The 21,757-nt window shown below is 39.7% G+C and overlaps 1 protein-coding gene and 1 long non-coding RNA gene across 18 annotated transcripts in view; one reads left to right on the forward strand and one right to left on the reverse strand.

Annotated features, from left to right (window-relative positions):
* Positions 1–15,549, forward strand: part of LYPD6B (LY6/PLAUR domain containing 6B) — a 176,826-nt gene extending 161,277 nt beyond the window's left edge. For all 17 annotated transcript variants that reach the window (XM_525939.8, XM_063790503.1, XM_009443452.3 and 14 more), the window contains 4 exons: positions 5,585–5,736; positions 8,642–8,740; positions 13,280–13,410; positions 14,833–15,549. In XM_525939.8, the coding sequence (XP_525939.3) occupies positions 5,585–5,736; positions 8,642–8,740; positions 13,280–13,410; positions 14,833–14,997 (547 nt within the window). In that variant the 3' untranslated portion in view covers positions 14,998–15,549. The remainder of the gene's footprint in view (positions 1–5,584; positions 5,737–8,641; positions 8,741–13,279; positions 13,411–14,832) is intronic.
* The window catches only part of LOC107973702 (uncharacterized), an 88,077-nt gene continuing 71,224 nt past the window's right edge, over positions 4,905–21,757 (reverse strand). Inside the window, exon 5 of the long non-coding RNA XR_008546602.2 lies at positions 4,905–5,849. This is a non-coding gene — a long non-coding RNA (uncharacterized LOC107973702). The remainder of the gene's footprint in view (positions 5,850–21,757) is intronic.

Here is a 21,757-nt window from a genome sequence, read left to right on the forward strand (position 1 = left end):
TCAGGCACATAGAATGCTAGCTTAAATATATTAAAATTAAAATAATTCATATTTAAACTTGTGGGGGAAAACAACACTCCATGTACCAGAAATAGAGAACCTATTGGCAAAGAGAAATTGAAGCCGTAGAAACTGGGTTCCCAACGCCCAGGGAAGGTTAGGAACTGAAGCCTCAGTTCCCTTGCAAGGAAGGGAGTGAGCACCTGGTCTTGACTAAGCCCCACCTGTGTTCTTCCTAAATTTAATGGGAACCAAAATATCTCCAGTTGCCAACCTGGCCTAACAGGCAGACGCAAGTAAATGGTAAACTTTTCTGGCCAATTTCCCTTTGGAAGAGGAGTCTTTTTGTCTATTCCATTCTTTCTGAGTAAAACTTCTGCTCTCATTTTGAATTTCCACTTTGCCTTCTATTCTTTTTACAAGGGAAGCCAGGCCTGTTAAAGACTGTCATTAAAGTGTCTTACTGTGAGATAAGTGGTGCTTGCAGGAAGGTGTGAATGTGAGTGTTGATAGGCATGTTGGACTTAGTAGAGCTGTTCCCCTTACATTATGTATTTCATTTATTTTATTGGCAGCTGAAGTTGGCCTTGTGCTTGCTGACTCATTTTTAGCAATTGTGCAAGAAATGGCAGCATTTGCCACCTTTGTTTAGTCTCTTCTTTTTCAAATCACCTTTCGTCATTTCTTTATCATCTTTGGACACCCTGCCAATTCTTTACTGCCCACAACTTTTGTCTTGCTTACTAGCTAAGGCACTCTTTATAGGTCATAGCTAATGAGGTTGGCTCTATTCCATAAAGTATCTACTGAGTATCTAGCATGCACTGAGCATGGCCTGGAGAATATAACAAAAAAAAAGTGGGTCATTTTCCTACCTCAAAAGAGTTTATGATGTCAAAGATGTGCTGCTTCCTGAAGACCCCGTCAACTTTCTGTCTTTTCCCTGGAAGTGTAAAATGCCACACGTTGGATGAGATGATTATCCGAGCTCAGACTTGGGAAATAGTCATGCTTCTGGACCAAGTGCCAGGTAAGTCCTTGATTCTGGTCCATAATAGGCCAAAGTCTCAGGTGGGGTTTCCTAAATTTACAAATCTGGCTACCTGCCATTCTCTGGAAGCCTGAGAGTTGCCCATCCCTTCTGTATCCCTATAAATATGCCTTGCAGAAATCCCTTCCTTCTGGCAAAGAAGCACTCTGCATTCTGGAGCAAATATTAATGTATCTTCCGAAGGGAGGACTCATAAAACACAGGAAAGATCAGTACCATAGGTGAGGGATTTCTGACCAGGCCTACTATGTGGGAAAGATGGATGAAGGTAATAAGCTCTGTGTTGGGAAAAATGTTTTGAGCTACGCTTGAAGTCACGATACCTAATATCTATGTGGAACTTTTTCTCTTAGTGTCAAAATATGAAAATGTCTAAGTCACAGGAAGCCAAATTATTATAGCCATATTCTGAAACAGCAAGAAGTCGCTCTTAACCATTATGTGGGTCTCTACAATCGATTATGTGGATTCCTTTGAGATACTCCACCCAGAGGGAAAACATGTCTAGACACATAATTTTGCAAATAACCTGAAGACGCTCATAGGTCACCTGTCTTCGCATATGAAGAAGTAACACTGCTCTATGTGATGGCTTCGGACAAAATAACCTGAATGGCTTAATCTCATCCATATGAAAGATTTCTCCCCCTCTGGAGCAAAATATAAGCTCTATTGTGACCTTGATCTGCCACAAAGACTGCAATGAAAGCCTACTCAGCAAAGTCTCAGCAGATAATTTTTAGTTCGGAGTCTCTGTGAAATGATTCTAAATGTAAAACAACTGTCAGCTACTATAGTTAGTCATTTACTTTTTCATTATCCTAATGTGTTTGAGTTGTGAAAAATAAAACAGTCATGTTAACACAAACCTACACACTGAAGAATAGATAGAGATAGATATAGGTGCTCAGGAAGAAGCAGTAGATGGTAATAGATTAGAAAACATGCTCTGGAAATAGAAGACATTTTTATTTAGTACTTTCCTCACTTGACAGGCAAAACTTTGGCAGTTTTGCAGAATTTTGATAGAATAAGTCTATGCTGTTTTAGTTAAAAATGGAAATGAAAATACATTTTGTCTATATGGAAGCAATTTTTGGTATAGTTCTCATTAGTTTTCAAGTTTACCAGGCTAGGCTGTGCTATGTGGAAGTTTTTTGAGAGGATGCTATGTTTTGAGCAGTGTGCTGGGATCATTACATATGTTGCTGCCAAACCACGATTTCCTCACTTGTACAATGATAATGGCACTAGGGTTCCTACAGTGCTATTTTGAAGGATGGAAAAACCAGAAAGAAGCCTAATCCTTGTGTTTGTTTTCAATCAGTTGTTTTTAAGTTGTCTATCATTTATTCTTAGAGAGACCTTTGCAGTGTATCTGAATTCCATATTCCTCTATGTTCACTAGCATTTGTATCCCTTTATTTCAGGAACTAGAGATAAGACTAGGAATCTGGGACCAATTACTTGACAGAGAAAAAGCATTCTTGGCATTTTTCACAATTAGATGGTCTAAATTCAAAAATTTCTTGATTTTGCTAGACTCAAAATTCTTGCCATGGCCTGTAAGCATCTGTGTGATCTGGTCCCACCGACTCCCTGACTGTCCAGTCCCCTCCTTCTTCGTGTTCCAGCCACACTGGCTGCTTTTTTTGAGCTCCCCCCATGAGGCAAGCTTCTTCCCATCTTACGACCTTGGTTACTTTTCCCTTGATTCTTTGCTTGGCTGATTCTTTCCCATCATTTAATTTACCTGTTCGAATGTCACCTACTCAGAGAGACATACTGGGTTCTTGTCTGTGTAAAGTAGCACCTTCTATTCACCATCGTCTCACCTTATTGTGTTTCCTTCATGAAACTTATGACTATCTGAAATTATGTTTTGCCCGCATGTATTGCCTGTCTTCTCCCTCTAAAATGCAATTTGCATTAGAGTCAAGACCTTGTTGGGGAGTCAGCGATAACAATAACTTGTTATTTATTAGGTATCAATAACAACATGTTGAATGAATGAATGGGCTTTTGTCTCACACTGAGATTACATGAGGAAAACCAAACTTCTTACTTGCGATACCAAACTGGGGATTTGTTCATAATAGTAAGTGCTTACTTAGTAAAAATTAGCAAAATTCCACACACGTAACTCATTTAAGTACTTTACACGCATTAATTTAATTCCTACAACCCTATGAAGTGGGTATTATTACTCCCATTTTATAGATGCAAAAATTTTGGTACAGGGAAGTTAAGGAACTTGCACCAAATAGCAGTTTTGGATACAGGTATTTGAGCCAATGCTCTTTACTATTGAGTAGAAAGTGCTCAATAAATAGAGCTTTAACCATGTGCTCAGCACATGCACTCAGCGCGTACAAACTATGTGCTTAGCTTCCCTATGCACTGGGTCGTTCAGTCCTCACTTCAAAACTATGAGGTAAGTACTATCCTATGCTTGTTCTAGAGATGAGGAAGCCAAGACTTGGAAATCTTCAGCAACTTGTCTAAGGTCCCATAGTTGCTTAGTAGTGAAAAAGAGATTTGAATGTAGATAATGTGACACTGAAACCTGTATCTTAGGCCTTCTCTCCATATTATAAGAACACTTGAGGAGTGCTACTGGAACATAGTCCTTCTGAGACTGTGAAAAAGGGATTAGCCTCCCCCACTCAAAGGGTCTCCACTGGTATAAAGAAGGGTATAATAATGACTATGGAATAGACTAACTCAGAGAAATGAATAGGAGAAGCAGAATCTGTATCAGTACAACCACTTGACTGTAAGGGATAATATTATTTGCTAACTGTCCATTTCTTCAGAAAGAGCATAAGAATGGAATTTAGAAACCCAATAACTGAAAGGTCAATCTTGGTTTCTAAAATGAACCAGGAAAAAATTATATGTATTTTTATATATCACTAGGTATGATTATGTACATGAGCTATAATGCAGTGTAGAAAGTTTAGCTATTGTTTTTTGAAACATACTCACAAAAGTGGTTGCTGTTTTATAACTCTGCTGTTGTTTTATAACTCTGAGTACTTTCTTAGCAACTCAGTTCTATCAGTGGCAAACACCATCGATAGGGATGATAGGATGTTGTGGCTATGCATTGTCTAATAATTTAGTTCCATCCCCATGGGCAGGCCTTATTAGTGACACATGCAAAATCAGTATATCCACAATAAGAGAGGGAAGAAAATTCCTAGAATCTATGCATTATTGCTCTGGGTTCAAACAAAATGTGCATGTGAAGGATTATGCTTGTATATGCAGAGATCAAACCTTTTTCCTTTGAAACATTCCCTAAACCCATTGAAACCAGTTGATTCAGCAAGAAGGAGTTCAGCCAATATTATTGAACTCTAGTATTCTAGTATTTTCACAGAACTTTTATGATGAGTTCTTTTATGTACACAATCCTATGTGATCCTTTCTGAACCCACGTTTGACGCTCACATTTACCTAAATATGTGGGCAGTGTAGGTATTATTAAGCCACATTACAGATGAGGAAATTGAGGTTAATAGAGTTTCAAGAGCTTGCCCAAGGTCAGGCAGCTAATAAATAGCAGAGCCAGCACCTGAACCAAAGTCTTTGGGTTCCTGGTTACATACTTTTTCTGCTGCCCACACCTCCTCCTTGTCAAAGGAAACCTGTTAGTGGTGACATTATAAATTTTCTTGCTACCAGTTCTGCCTCTGGGGGAGTAGAGCCAGGGGGCTTAAGATGTCATATCTTTTACTCAGTGCTATGTGCCTGTCTGTCATTTTGTTGGGATTTTCCCCTGCCTACTTAAAGTCTATAAATGCGGTGAGTAGTATTCGTGGACCAGGACTAACATTATATGGTTGTCAGCTTTTCAGACAACTTTTATTCTGTTTCCTCTAGAGCCTCCTGGCAGCTTCTTGTGCTCAGGGTGACAGAAACAGGAGGGGCTGGCAGTTCACAACGACTCTTGTCTCTCTTCTCAATGTCGGTGTGCTCTAGGATCTGGCAGAGATTTTATTTCTCAGACTCCTTGTCCTTTCCCCTGCTCTCCTTCTCACTGCTCCCACTTTTATTGATTCTTCTAGGTTTTGAAAGAGTTGCAAAATTTATCAAATGCAAATGTTGATTCAAGGAATGGAACTGACAGATAGGTGGTCCAGTGACTTTGGCTCAACATGCCTCAGAACCACGGTTGACTTAAGAAATCCAGTGATTCAGCACAGAGGAAACCAGCTAGCCGCAGTCACTGAGGGAATGGGGTGCAGCCAGGCCAGCTCTGCCTGCTTGTCCTTCCTGAACTCAAAAGGCCATCGAGTGTTCTGCTAAAGCCCACCTGGCTAGTGCAGAGGCCTGACCAGTAGAAGGAGGTCATTACTTACCTTTCATTTGATCAAAAACAATGCAATTTACTCGCAGGTCCTGGCCCTACACAACAGGTAGATGGTTGGATATATTTGGATAATGGAGCTTTCCAAACAGAAGCAAAACACAAACCCACTGATGTAAAATATAAAGAAACTGAACCAGTGTGTCTTTTCACCATAGATATAAGAGTTCGGACCGCCCAGCACACAAGGTCAGCATGCTCCTCCTCTGTCACGCTCTCGCTATAGCTGTTGTCCAGATCATTATCTTCTCAGAAAGCTGGGCATTTGCCAAGAACATCAACTTCTATAATGTGAGGCCTCCTCTCGACCGTAAGTAGTGGTGGTTGCCATCCTAGTTCATGGCTGTGGGGCCAGAGTGTTAATATGAAGCCCCCTTTTCCATTTATTGTAACTTCGTCTTTCCCAGAACATTTGTTTTATCCCTAGAATAAAACAGAAACTCTCCATTACTTCTATGGGTAAGCGTATGGTAAGTGAAATTTTCTCCATTTCCTTAAAATGGTCTGGCTTCCTGCTGAAGTTTTAAAAGCATTCTTGTTTTAAAAAAAACTTTTGGAGCACTGTTCCTAATCATGGCATAGTAGAGGAAATTCATTGTTCTTTGTCTGTCTTCCCCGGAGAAGGAAATTGGCTGTTGCATGTTTCTGCATAAATGATCTATTAATTCTTTCAAATGGCCATTAACAATTTTGAAAACAGATTTGTATGTTTGAAATTTGGAGGGAAATATCACCTGGATTTTCATTACTACCTCGCATAATCACCATTAGCAAAGGTTACATAAGACTCAACTTTTCCACTAATAGTTTAAAGATAGGCAAATATTGGTAACACATACAGGATATATATGTTAATACATACAGATGTCTAGATATGTGTTTGTATACATATGTCATTAACCCTCCTTTCTTTTCAGACAAGTAAAACATCTTTGATATACTTTATTAGAGAGTGATTCTGGTAAATAAAAAATTATTTGGTATACATGTGGGTACCTGTAGTTCCCACGCCTGGAAGAGTATCAGAATCATGATGAAAGGATTTTTAACTGCATATCCCTAATCACTTCTCCAGAGATTTAATAGTCAAGAGGGTGAGATGCAGAATATATTTATATCTTTTTTCTCTGCTTTTCTTTTTTAAGAAGCTCTCCTGATACGGTTGATACATGGTCAGGTGTGAGAACCCCCTCTTCTTATACTACTCGTAAATGAGATCTGTATCATTACTGTTCTTTAGTTTGTGCTTTATTATTTGGGACAGTCATCTCTGTGTGTGTGTGCGTATATACACATGTATACTATAGACATGTACATATACTTACATATACTACACATACGCACCTTGAACTACCATTATACATTTCTAAATTGGTAATAATTGTATACTGATAGCTGAAAGACATGGCACAGACGTCATTTTCATAGACCCTAACTTCTCTGCAAATTTTGAAATTTTTAAGCTTAGTACAATTTTATGATGAGAAAAAAATCATTTTAAAAAAGACAAAAAAGTAATACATGTTCATTATAGAAAATTCCAAAGAGACAGAAAACATATAGAAGAAAATAAAATTCATTCATAACCTCAAGATTCAAAGGAGCTTTTCTTTTGGAATATTTCCTTCCAGTATTTTTTCTATGTATGTGTATTTACATATGTGATATACTGAGATCGTACAAATGTAGTTTACACAGTTTTTCCCTCTTTATACATATTTTGAATATTTTCCAATGTCTTTGAAGATAGTTTAATGTCTTCTACATTTAAAAAAATCATAAGGCTGGTCTGTAGCTTATTTCACTATTCCCCCACACTTTATATCAGAAAGAAAAATAAATCACAAGCAAACTAAATGTTAAATAATTCTTCATTGAAAATCGTTTTAAATTCACTATTTCTTCAATTGGCTAATGACCTTAGAATAGATTTCCTGGAATTGGAATTACTAAATCAAAAAGGTTGTGCCAATTTATACTTTAACCATTTACCTACCAGCATTGACTGTAAGTATTTTTTAACTGTACTGATTTAATTGGTGAAAATGGATGTCATTATTTATTTTCCTGCTAATACACTTTTGAACATAGGCAAAACTGAAATATATTCTCAGTATTTAACTTCTTGTCCTCCAAACTTTAGCTTTTGATATTTTGTTCTTGTTTTGTGCTACCATACATATCCTCCCCTTTATCTGAAATACCCACTGCTTTCTGATTTTCACCCCATCTTCTAGTTATATTACTAGGATGGTTACTGTCTTACTAATAGAATGAAGAGAATGAAACAGTGTCTTTGTCTTACGAAAATGGGAGAATTGAAAGTTTTACACAGGGTCCTATACCTGGTCTACACAGAAATGTCAAATTATTTTATTTTTTTCTTCTTGTCCACTAAAATTACAAGATACAAGGCCAAAAGAAAAAAAAAGGCATAAAGACAAGTTGCTCTCAGTCCAGACTACCAGCAACTCAGAAATTCTTCTTTCCATAACAAACTGGCCTAATTATAAGGGCTTAAGAATTACTGTCATCCTCATATTAAATGTTATATTCCTGGCCAAGGTCTAATGTTGTGATAATTGACATATATCAGATGAGATTACATGTCTGAGGTTAAATGTAGCTGTATTGGAAGTGCATATGGACAGAAACCAGCATGATTTGACATGCTAGAGACTACAAGGTATTTTCTTGCAACTAACTTCCCATTTAATCCTCATTATACCTCTGCAAGTCATGGGGATCTTCATTATTAATATAAATATTATTATATCTTAGAATTTTAAAAAATCACACAACTAATCTGTGGGGAGAATAGAATTCAAACTCAGGTTAATCTGACTCCAGTTCTTTTCAGGGATGACACATGTGTTCCAATACCTCTACTGCCCTCATCCACCCCCTCAACCCCTACTTATTCCCAAATTATAAATGATAATAGAACAATACTATGCATCTTTCAAAGTAGCTGTGGGACCACTTTCATCACTCTATAGTGGCAATTCTTAGAAGACATATTTAAACAAAAGGGAATAAAGAAAATTCCCCCAAAGCCTGATGGGTAAATCTAGCTCTCTAGAAACAGAAATTGTAAGGATGAAAGCTTATAAGTTTTGTTTCATCTGTTAAAGTTGCTCATTTTGTACCATGTTCGATGTTTGAAATTTTTGTCTTCTGTAGCTTACTGTTTCACTTTGCTTTTTTCTTTAAAGCTACACCATTTCCAAATAGCTTCAAGTGCTTTACTTGTGAAAATGCAGGGGATAATTATAACTGCAATCGATGGGCAGAAGACAAATGGTGTCCACAAAGTAAGTGTGCTGAGTTTGGAAGACTTCTGTGATCTCATTTCATTTGAATCTCTCCTGACTTGATGATGTTCTTTAGGAATCAGATGTATTTTTTTCTGAGACTATCCAGACATCAGACTATATTGAGAGTTCTTGGAAACTGGTGTCAAAGACTCAAATTGAAGTTGAGTACCTTAAGGAAGAATTTCTTAAATGTTATTTACCAGGGAGAACACATAGACCACAATATTAAGTCATTCTCAGAATTTCAGAAATACTTGATTATACCTCTAGAAAAGTCATACTTACCATCTCAACAAAGGATGATTTCTATACTCTTGAGATACATTGATATTTGGGAAACTCATTCATTCATTTAACAAACTTCCAAGTATCTTTTTAGTTTGTTTAGTTTACTGATATATCCCAGTTCCGAATCCAGTGCCTGGCCCATGTTTACTCAGTAAATATTTGCTGACTGAATGGAAGCCTCTGATTAGATAGTCAGGGAAATCTTCTCTGAGAACTGTACCTTAGAACTAAGACCTGAGTGACCATAGCAAGCTGCCATGTGGAGATCTGTGGGACTGGGAAGAGGGAATCGCAAATGCAGAGTTTTCAAGGGTGATAGTTGGCTTGGCCTCTTCAGTGAACAGGAAGGAGACTGGTTGCAGAGGCTTAGTGGGAGATGGAGGAAGGATCCGAGAGGGAAGCAAGGGTCAGGATATGCAGGAGCTTCTTTTTTCTAATAGTTTGGATTTTATTGTAAAGGTGATGAGAAGGCGGTAGGGAGTTTTAAGCTAGGGAATACATAGCAGTTGTGTTCCAAAATATTGCTCTGGCTGCTGTGTGGGGAATGGAGGGTTGGGGACAAGAGTAGGAGAGAACTCCAAATGAGGACTCTCATCTTCAGACAGAAGATGAGAATTTGGACTAGGTTGGTAGGAGCAGAGGAGGTGGGGAGGTGAATGATTGAATGCATGTGAACTTGGAAGTAAAGCAGACAGAATGTTCTGATGGATGAATTGAAATGTTAAAACCCTACTTAGGAGATCGGGTTGTTCAGATTTTAGGATGTACTGTTTTTTAGGTTTTTCAGATATAAAAGGCCAAGAAAAAAAAACTCTTACAGAATTAGAGATAACTAGTTTTGGTCTACTGTTACCCTGAATCTTTTGGAAGTTCCAATACCACATTATTTATAGCAGTGGTATAGCTTTACCTCTTCCACTTACAGACAATGTGTGGAGCCAATAAAAACTAATCCAATAAATACATTGGAGACCTCTACTATGCCTGAGAATCGTATGCCATAAATTAGCACAAATGGCTGTGGCATCCATGTGGACAGTGTTTTTTGTTATTTATTTTCAAGAATAATTAATTAACAAAATATGTTTTTCTTGAGGTTCTTTTACATTTCTGTCAAGGGATCGTCCTTAAGTTGTGTGTGCGCTTATGAGTGTATGTGCATGCATGATTGTATGTATTTGGGGATTTATTTCTACATTTTCAACAGAAATTTATCGTTGTTATTTCAAAGTTTTCAAGGTTTGTTGAGGCTTCTCTTTACTAATTTATTTCAGAGAGTATCATCCTTTAACAATTTGCTTTAAGTTGCCTTGAAAGCTGGGCAGCAAGGGTTAGAACAGTAGTAAACTGCGGCACTGATGTCCAACCTGGTAGGCCTTATCTTCATGGCTCATGCTATTGTTTTGAATTGTACCAAAACACTGCTCCTTCTAGGTCTGTACATAATGCTCCAATTTGTCATTAGTTGACCAAAGCCATCTTAGCATGCAGGCAAAGAAGATGCATGGCTGTTTCTGGGCTTTAGGATTTCTTCTCTGTTGAAACATGGCTGAACCAAAGGAGAAGCTGCAGCTTTCCACCACCAAGAAAACATCAGAGATGGGAAGGGTGGAAGAGAGTCTGCTCTGCCGAGTCCACCTGAGAGGCTGACTCTTAATGGGCTCAATACGGAATGGCCATGCATTCCAGCATGGCATGATAGGACATTCTTACTATAGGCCAGGCAGGTCCCAAAGATACTAACCACCTGGAATTCTAATTGAGGGTGTAACTTCTTACTTTTCACTTTGTCATTTCAGGGAGTGATAGTCAACCATTTCTCGGGGCGAATAGGCCTACGGCTATTGTTCTTTGTCATCTCAGATTTCCTTTTTACTTTACAGCTTCACTTCTGTGGTCTGTTGGTGTTGTTAAAAGAAGTCTTCTGTGTAACAGGATATGACAAGAATGACATTTCTTGTTTTATTTACCCTGGCTTTTATGCTGACTTTTTAGGGCTGCCTTAGCATGTGTCCCGTTCTGTATGAACACATGCAGCTACCAGTTTTCGATTCTTCTTTGTTTAGAGTAGAAATTGAAATGTTTTCTCCAGAACTTTTAGCGGCTCCCTTTCCTTTTGAATCTGGAAGTCAGCTACTCTTGTAGGGCACTCTACATTATATCACTGTATTAGTCCGTTCTTGCATTGCTATAAAGAAACACCTGAGACTGGGTCATTTATAAAGAAAAGAGATTTAATTGGCTTATGGTTCCATAGGCTGTTCAGGAAGCATGATGCTGGCGTCTTCTTGGCTTCTGGGGAGGGCTCAGGAAGCTTACAATCATGGCAGAAGGCAAAGAGGGAATGAGGCATCTCACATGGTGGTTGCAGGAGCAAGAAAGAGAGGGGGGAGGTGCTACACAGTTTTAGACAAGCAGATCTCATGAGAACTCACTATCACAAGAACAGCACTAAGGGGATGGCACTAAACCATTCATGAAGGATCCACCCCCATGATTTAATCACCTCCCCTCTCCAACATGGGAGCTCACAGTTTGATATGAGATTTGGGTGAGACACAGATTCAAACCATATCAATTGCCACGTGGTTTAATATTAAGTATACTGAGGAGTAGAATAATGTTCTGGTTAAGAGTGCAAGCCCTAGGAAACCTACTGGGTTAGAATCCTACTTTTCACCGTTTTCTTTCTCTGTGACCATGGGCAAGAAATTGTCCTCAGTTTACCGGTAAAATGAGGCTGTTAATATGACTTACCTTAAGGCTTATGGTGAAGATTGAATGCTTGAACACAAGTTATAGGAGTACCTGGCTGATAGTGCACACTCAATATGGGTTTGCTACTGTTCGTATTATGTAAAGTTTATCACAACCCTATCAAAGCATCAAGACACTTATTATCTATCATTTTACTAAAACCAAAAAAAAAAAAAAAAAAATGAGCTCAGAAGGTCTACCGTGACTTGCTCACCTATGGCAAAGGCAGTTCCATAAGCCCAGTCTTCTCAGCTTTAGTCCAATTTTTTTTCCCATTCTATGACATTGCTGTTGTAGTCTCTGTTCAGTAAACTAAGAAGCATTTCATTGGCCTCTGGTATAAAAGAGACACAGAACCAAAGAATAATGTCCTAGGATATTGAATGAAACTTCTTCAAAGAACCCTAAGTAATAAAATGTGAGTGGTTAAAACCTTAAGGATAATTCTGGGTAGAAATGAGGTACTGTAGCTATACTAAGCAGGAGGTGGTGGGTGGGAAACAGAGAAAGTAAAAGAGGAGGAAAAAAAATGGAAATACATGGATGAGAAAAGTCTAACATGTTGGTAGGATTAGAACCAGAATAGAAATTATTAGGTTGGTGCAGCCGGGCGCGGTGGCTCACGCCTATAATCCCAGCACTTTGGGAGGCCGAGGCGGGTGGATCATGAGGTCAGGAGATCGAGATCATCCTGGCTAACATGGTCAAACCCCGTCTCTACTAAAAATCCAAAAAAAAAATTAGCCGGGCGTGGTGGCGGGTGCCTGTAATCCCAGCTACTCAGGAGGTTGAGGAAGCAGAATGGTGTAAACCCGGGAGGCGGAGCTTGCAGTGAGCCGAGATCACGCCACTGCACTCCAGCCTGGGGACAGAGTGAGACTCCGTCTCAAAAAAAAAAAAAAAAAAAATTATTAGGTTGGTGCAAAATGAATTGCGGGTTTTACAATTTAATAAATGAGTGAAAAAGGTGATTGTGATGTGTAATTCGAAGCACCTGCTTTTCACCCCAGCTCACCACATGGCCTATTAGTATACAAGAGAAAAATGATGAATAATGAAACAAGTGTATAATGAAACAACTGTTCTGACCCATTGCGTTTTACCATCACAATTTTCATTTTATTTTAGATTTCGAGAACGTGCTTCAGAGGGAGAGAGAGGGCCAGAGACATAAATATTTTCATATCAAATGAGCAGACCCATGTTTTGATAAAATGCTTGCAGTTTTTCCTCAGCTCTAACTGAAACCACAGGATGAGTGCCCATTTACGTTCATTTTCAAAACACATATGTTCTTCAGAAGCTGGTGTCCTTTGAAAAATATCACCTAGAAACTTCAGAGTTCACTGCTATGAAATGTCTTGCCTAAAAACCCCAGGACTGGCCTGAATTTGAGTCCTTTCTGCATTAATTGTTAAGAGCTCTCTTTTGTAATATGGATATTGAAATTACCTTGTTTCTTGGTTTTGTTTTTTGTTTCCTCTTGCCTAGATACACAGTACTGTTTGACAGTTCATCACTTCACCAGCCATGGAAGAAGCACATCCATCACCAAAAAGTGTGCCTCCAGAAGTGAATGTCATTTTGTCGGTTGCCACCACAGCCGAGATTCTGAACATACGGTAAGGATCGTGTGTGTGTGTTATTGTCTAAACTTTCATGCTAGCAATGTAAGTCGTAGATCAAAGGAGAGGCAGGAAGGATAGTAATATGTGGACCATGTTTACATTTTGAGGAAAGACTCCATACAAAGATAAAATGGAGACCAAAGAACAGACTCCATACAAAGGTAAAATGGAGACCAAAGAACAGAGACTCCATACAAAGATAAAATGGAGACCAAAGAACAGACTCCATACAAAGATAAAATGGAGACCAAAGAACAGAGACTCCGTACAAACATAAAATGGAGACCAAAGAAATGAAGGAACCCTTGTCTTATCCACTGCTTCTGCTTAGATGAGGAAGGGAGTCTGAAGGATTAGCCTCAGTTTAATATGATGAACTGTAGATACCTTTTAGATCAATTGATCGCTTTAACGTTCTCATTCTATCATTCTAAATGAGCATTTCACTCCTTTATATGCCTGGAATTCTGAAATGCTTAAGAAAGAATTACTTGAAAATATGTTCATTTCATGAGGTTTTAGAATTTGATTTACCCTGTAATAAGTACAGAAAATGATTCTCATATCAGTGGCTTTTAGCTCTAGCTACACAAGAATCACCTGGGTAGCTTTTACAAGCTCTGCTTGTTGTTGAGGGATGCAGGCCAGCAGGCTCTCCAGACCAGTTGAAATGGAACCTCAGGGTAGGGTCCTGGGTGTCAGGATCTTTTTAAAAAGTTCCCTAAGGTGATTCTGATGTGCAGCCAGGGTTGAGAACCACTGATATGGATGCCTAGAGTTGATGCCTTTATCATACCTAGTCATCCTGGAAGCCTCTATGAGTGGCTGGGTTTATCAGGTTGAGGCATTGTACCTGGCACGGTTTGGTATTACCTGAAAACATCCCCTGAAAACACCTGTTAGGGACAAGCCTTTATTTTTTCTTACACCACTCAGCAACCATAATTAGTAAACAATTGTTGCTGTAATGATAAGAATCAGGTGTTAGCATAGACAATAGAGAGTCATTATTATCCCCTAACAAGTAGCACTGAGAAAGAAAATCAATGACTAATCCGAAAGGTTCCTAGCTTTCATTTTTGTCTGAGTGTTTTCCCTTACAAACCTTTAGAAGATTTGTGGACTCAATCAAGCACTCTTATGCAGTTTCTCTTCCTCTTTGCCTTGCTAATGCTTGGATTTGATGCAGATAAATCACAGTTAGGATAAAAGACTTTCAGCATGGTTTTTCCCTTCCATTCTATTGGCATTGGTGGGGGAAGGGTACCCAAGAGCCTAGATGATGCAAAATTGGATAACCAACTCCAATTGTCTGTCTTCAGATAGAGCTCAAGAAGCCTTTGTTTTATCTTTCCTTCTTTTGCCCCTTCCCTCTTCTATTATTCACTGTCATTTCCTCTCTCCTTTTTGTAACAGGAGTGTAGGTCTTGCTGTGAAGGAATGATCTGCAATGTAGAATTACCCACCAATCACACCAATGCAGTGTTTGCCGTAATGCACGCTCAGAGAACATCTGGCAGCAGTGCCCCCACACTCTACCTACCAGTGCTTGCCTGGGTCTTTGTGCTTCCATTGCTGTGATGCCACCATTCCTAGGGGAGGCAGAGACCAGCCTCTAAAGCACAAGCCAAAAACTGTGTGAACGGTGAACTTTGGAGTGAAGATCAATCTTGCACTTGGTGAAGAGTGCACATTGGACCTCAAGGCAAAAGCCAGTGGTTTGCTTGGATAAAATGTTCCCGCATGAGGCCACAGGACTGAGGATGGGAATTTGGCAGGGCCTGAGAAGATGGTCTGACTTCCAGCCTTCCTGGTCAAAGAGAGCTACGTTTGGGCAGTTCTGCAGAGAGGATCCTGGCAACTAGTCCCACCTGACTAGGCCTTTAGCTGAAAGGATTTCTTGACCTCCTTGACTGCCTCAGAGGCTGCCAGGTCAAACCCTCTTGTTTATGTGATTAGCTCAGAGCGTCTCTATGAAATCTAACCCTTCCCCTCATGAGAAAGCAGTTTTCCCCACCAACAGCATAGTCAATGAGAAAGGCAACTGTACGAAGAAAACTTCCAGTTGAACTAATATGAAATCTATTTGCAAATTGTGGGGGGAAATAAAGCTTTTAAATTATACAATGTAAATGCATGCTTGTGTGTTTCTTGACTGATGTGGAGACCTCTGGTGAAACAGTTACCAGGGTCATAAAATAGACATTTGTGTCCATGCACTGTTGGTGATATGTGTTAAACTATAAAATTCGATGCTGAAGCTATTTAGCTTTTTTCTTTTGGGGGAGAGCTGCATTTTAGGATGCTAATACAAACTTAGAGAATTGAGAATATCTGGGAAGCCTCCCTGATAAAGGAAGATGACACCTTGTCATATGATGCACCCTCAGCAGTAGTAGCTTCAAAAGTTCTAGTCACAGAAAGTGGCAAGGCGGGGTCCCTTTTCCTCCTTCAGTCATATTCTCTATGCATGCCATGTCTACCAAGAGAACTTCTGTAAATACATGCTAAATGTTTGCTCCCATTCTCTTCTCTTTCCACTTACAGTGCAATCTCTGAATTTCAAATGAGCATCTTCTTCCTGTTTCTAGAATTCTGATTTCCTGCCTTCAGTCACACTTTGGGATGACTTTTAAACTCTCTGCCCTTGTATTTATAGTGATGAGCTAATGGAATGGGTTTTTCCCCCCAATTAAATATCCCTCATTAGAATGCTGGGTGCCCTTGTAGACTCTATTAATGATGCTATCCTTGCCATATGGGCTCACCTATGACATGAGTTGGCAAATTATGGCCCACAGGCCAAATACATTCCACCACTCATTTTTGTGAATAAGTTTTTATTAAAACACAGCCATGGCCACTTGTTTCTGTATTGTGTGTGTCTCCTTTTGTGCTATAATGGCAGGGTTGCAGAGATGCAGCAAAGACTGTATAGTCTGCAAAGTCTAAAAGCTTTACTATCTTGCCCTTTTCAGGAAAAATGTGCTGACCCCTAACCTATGGGATGTCAAGACTGCTTAAGGAGAAAGCCACTTTCTTTGCAGGGACCATGGTGCTAATGGTGGTTACTCAGCCTGAGCAATGGTTGGCCAAATCACTTCCCTTGTTTTCTTTGTCTTCTGAGTCAGTGAATTTGTCTTCTGTTTTGATTGTTTCATGTATTTGATTCCATCTTGTAGTTATGTACTGATGTTAGGGGCTGAGCTGTATTTATGTTTCTTCTCATCCTTGACACACTGGGAGCATTTCATCTTAAGGCTCCTTAGCGTCCTATCAAACAGGGAGGGGGCAGACATAATTATCTCCCTGTCTCTGGCCCAAACTTAGACTCACTTGGTAGCATCAGTTTTGAAGCCTAATGTAGATTTATCCTATCTTTCACTCAGCATCTTGAAGTATTTGCATTTTCATAGCTTATACTTGTTTGAAAATAATTATATATGGCTTCACTTGGAAATTTTAATAGCATCTTTGGCATCTTTTTATTCCCCAGGGTTTCTTTTGACTGTGTAATTGACAAATTGGTAAAAAACCATTAGCAGACAGCACTTTTTTTTTCTGATTTTGTTTCTGCTGTATAGATTAATGAAGTTTCTTTTGTGTGTGTTTTTTTCTTTCCTGAGGAAATATCTTAATTTTCTCTTCTTCACCCTGAACATCAAGTTCATATGGATTTCATGTCTCACCTCTATTCCCTTAAGCATTTAAAATCGGGGTATGTTGAGCAAAGGAGGGAGTGCAAAGGAAACAAACTTCTGGTAAAGGCAGCTGAGTGAACAGGGGATTACGAATAAAAATATGGGATTCCCCACCAAATTTGAATTTCAGATAAAATCAAATAATTTTTTGTGTAAGTTATTCATGAACTCACAAGATGGGCTTGTCTAAGGAAATGGTTTCAAATCCTTGTAATAAATCTGAATCTTCTGAGTAACTCCAAAACAAAACAAGTTCCCAGGACATTCTGGAGATGTTGATTCAGTAGCTCTGAGGTGAAGCTCAAGCCTACCCCCAATAGCTGAAAGTTAAATTTAAACAAACAAAAGCTCTCGGGTGATGATAATGTTTATCCAGGTGTTACCTCTGATGTGAGAGGATCATTCCTTCTTCTGAAGCCTGCTCCTTGGCCACATAATAGGTATGCTAATAAGTAATAAACACATACACAAGCAACCTCGGTTACAGGCATGGCTCTAAAAGTGTGGCCCCACAGCGTCACCTGGAAACTTGTTAGAAATGCAAATCTCAGACTCCATCTCAGACCTATTAAATCAGAAACTCTGCAGGTTCAACCTGTGATTTAACAAGGTCTCCAGGTGCTTCTGATGCATGTGAAAGTTTAAGAACCCCTGGACCAGATAGAAGTGCTCCCTAAAAGTCTTCAGTAAATGTGTCCCTGGTATCTGCATGATTGCTTGGGGGATATTGTAAAAAAAAAAAAAAAAAAAAAAAAAAAAAAATGAACCTGGGCCCCAACTTCACAAAGTTAGATTCTCTGCGTTGAGTCAAAAAATGTGTAGTTTAAAAAAAATTCCTCAAATGATTCTGAAGCACAGCCACTTTGGGTGCCACCAAAGGAAAGAATAAAGGATGGAGATGATGTTGGTGATCAGAAGGCCCAGACTCCAAAACCTGACCTTTGAGTTCTAATCTGAAAGCCCTATGTACTTTAAGTTAACTCTGTGGTATCTTCAATGTAATTTAAAAACTAGAATGCAAAAAATAAATTCAATCATTAGAGTCCACTGCATAGATATTTAAAGTCCATTGCATAGGGACCTGGGATGGCCAAGCATCCCAGGCCTCAGATTAATTTAATTTGCCCCTAGTGAGTAAGAAAATGAGAAATACTTTGGTGTCAAAATGTCCAATGAGAATCGCAGTAGTGGAGTGAGGAAAGATGGGGAACATGTAGATTTGTTAGTATAAAAGAGACAAGGGGATTAGCTATGAATATGAGGAAGATCTGAGGGAATGGCCTGTCAAAGGTCCACTTTGAATGGATCTACATTCTAGAATAAACTTTGAATTCCATCCATCAATCATTCCTTGAAAAAAAAAGTTACCTAACACCTTTTCCCCACCCACGTGTAAATGCTCCCTAAATTCAATTCTGAGTGAAAGCAGTCAGAAATTATCGGCATTACTTTCTATACAATCTGCATTCTGTCATGTCAATCACTGGGTAAAATATATTTCATAAGAAAAAGGAAGAAAATGAAGGTGGGTTGGTTTCTCTTTCTCACTGGAAAGGAACTTATGAAGCCACGCAAAGCATGAAATGAACAATGAGGACACGCATGGACTTGGGAGATGAGGTGTGGCATGAAATCGGGAAACTATGTTTTACATTCGTGAAATGATCCCTAGGCGAAACTTGTGATATGTAGCTCACCAGTTACAAAGTTTGCTATGACCTTTGGATCTTGGACATTTTATTCTATTTTATTTTATTGCATCATTATGTGTTGTCAACTATAGGATTTGTAGAGGGTTACATGGTGATACTGATTGTGTCTGGGTGCAGATCATGCCAGAAGACAAAGGCTAACAAATGGGCAAAGGTGAAAGTCCAAGAAACTGAAAAACAGTTGTGATTTGAGTCCACCTTTAGGCACAGTTCCTCTACTGTGTATCTGAAACAGTGCAGCATCTTTCTGTTACTCTTCCCACTCCCCTCTCATCTTCACAATTCTGTCTCCTGCCCAGCCCCCCTCACTCCTTGCCTTGGCTTCTATTTCATCAGATGCTGAGACTGGAAGCTGAGCTGTCTTTAGGGTGATCCAGAGTTGAGATCATTCTGGTTGGGGCTGTGAAAAATAGGGCTTCTGCAGCTCAATGCCGGAAGTACTATTTAGCAGGTCTGAGAATCTTCATTTTTAACAAGCATCTGATTCTGATATTGGTGATTCTCACCCTGGTAGTCTTAGGGCATCATTTTTTAGAAAAAAATAACCCAAGCCCTCAACATAAGGCTGCAGAGCTCTGTGTTGAGAGCTCACAGTCTCCTAAGCCACCACACAAGGACTTTTTTAGTTCAGGAAAATTGGTTCCAGCTAAGGGTCTGGGAGCACGTGGAGGACATCGTGGATTGGCAGAGCTGCCACGTTGAGAATGGCCCTGAATTGCCTAGGACAAATGGGAGCTCCAGGAAGGGATTCTGGGTCCCCTTCCAGGCAAGCAGGATGTCAAGGGCTCTGAGCACTGACTTGAATACCTGGGCATCATAGCTGAGTGCGGCAGTAAGAAGCCATGCAAAGCAATGGGCAAGGTGAGCCCATCCACAGGGCCTAAGTGCAGACTCAAAATCAGTTCCAATGCAAATATTTTCCAAAAGAGGACAGGCAACATAGGGCAAGCAAGTCTTGAAGATAAACTCTGATTAGATTTGTGAGGATCCTCAGTCAGGGAGGGCATCTCTTTTAGAGGGCTGTAGCCATCAGATAACTTCAACTACAAATAACAGAGTCCCAAATTGGCATAAATGAATTTCTTGGCTTACATTACTGGAGGTTCAGAGAGAGAGGGCTTCAAGGTGGACTTAGTCCAGTGGTTCCAGCCCCATCCTGTGCTGTTCTATTGGTTCTCCCTTGCCTCATATCCTTTGGTAACTAGATGGCTATAGCAGTGCCATACTGCCTACCCAGTGTCCAGGGAAACAGGCAGGGGGATGCTTCTGGAAGCTCTTCAAGAAAAGGTCTAAAGGCCTTTACCCAGCTTTCCAGCAAATCACAAGCCAGAAAGCTGTGGTCACCCTTGGCTTACTTCAGCCAAAGGAAGCTCAGTGTCCCTGAGGCATGTGTGGTGCACAGTGGAGGCTAGATATCTGAACAAAGCAGGAACGAGAAAGGAGGCAGGAAGAAGTGCATCTAGATAAGCAGCCAGAACTGTCTGCTACAGATTCCCACAATGTGAGGCTGTGTGGCGAGGCCACTGTTAAGGTGGCTGAGGCAATGCTATCATGTCAGAGATAAGAGAGGGAGCCTTTGTCTTTGAGAGCTGCATGGACTTGCCCGAAGCACACAGCTAGCGAGAAGCAGACACAGACAGAGAAGCTCCCGTGCCTACTGTAATTCCCATTGTGCTCTCTTGTGATTAATGTACATTGTAAATCTGCAAGAGCATGCAGCACTTCCCAAACCATTCCATGAGAGGAACATTGCTTCACCAAGCATCTGGTTTCCACAGAATACACTTTTGTGTACACAACCTTACAAATGTAGAGAGGTATGAGGGGAAACCTGCAAAACATGGGGGTGGGTAAGACATTGACTCCTAAAACACATGGTATATCCTAGGTACTTAATAAATGCATGCTGAATGAATAAACCTTAAACATTCAGAAACACTCACTTCTCCAAGATCATAGGCTCCTACCTGTACAGACCTGTTGCCATCATCCTCAGGTGAGCAGAAGCAGAAAATGTAAAAACTGCCTTAAAAAGGGGAAGCTTCAAATACTTTTTCTTTGGTTCTGTCCTTATGTTTGTTCACTGTTCAGTGTCTAGAATGGATATTAATCCAACTCATGCCCTCCACTCCGTAGGGCTCAACTGTAAATCAATCAAGAAGTCAATGGTTCCTGAAGATGGTATGTTCTTGTTTCTTCTCTTTGAGTATGTCTTCTGAAGAATTCTCTGAAGTTGTCAGTCATTTGTTATTTCTGTATATTACTAGATTTACTATGCAATCAATCTTGAGTCAGAGATGAGTCCTGAATATTAAGATTTATCCTCATTGTAACTAATAAATTTAAACCAAAATTCATTCATGGACTGAGAGAATGCCTTTTTGTCAGAGATCTGGACAGATCCTCAAGGAAAGTCCTTTTATATCTTATCCAACAAAGGAAATGAATATATAATTAAGTGGAAATGTAAAATAAGGAATAATGCAGTATTTTAACTAACATAGGTAAACTCACTGATATGATTTGGTTTGGCTCTGTGTCTCCACCCAAATCTCGTCTCGAATTGTAATCCCCACTTGTGGGGGGGGGAGGGACCTGTAATCCCCAGGTGTTGAGGGAGGGAGGTGACTGGATTGTGAGGGTGGTTTTCGCTGTTCTCATGATACCGAGTGAGTTCTCACGAGATCTGATAGCTTTAAAAGCGGCAGTTTCCCCTGCTCTTTGCTCTCCTGCTGCCTTGAGAAGAAGATGCCTGCTTCCCCTTCCGCCACGATTGTAAGTTTTCTGAGGCCTCCCCAGGCATGCCAAACTGTGAGCCAGCTAAACTTCTTTCCTTTATAAATTACCCAGTCTCGGATATTTCTTTTTAGCAGTGTGAAAACAGACGAATACGCCCGCATTTGTTTTGGTGGTAGTTTTTCTTACAAT

The sequence above is a fragment of the Pan troglodytes genome, chromosome 13 (genome assembly GCF_028858775.2).
Source record: "Pan troglodytes isolate AG18354 chromosome 13, NHGRI_mPanTro3-v2.0_pri, whole genome shotgun sequence".
In the NCBI taxonomy this organism is placed as follows: domain Eukaryota; kingdom Metazoa; phylum Chordata; class Mammalia; order Primates; family Hominidae; genus Pan; species Pan troglodytes.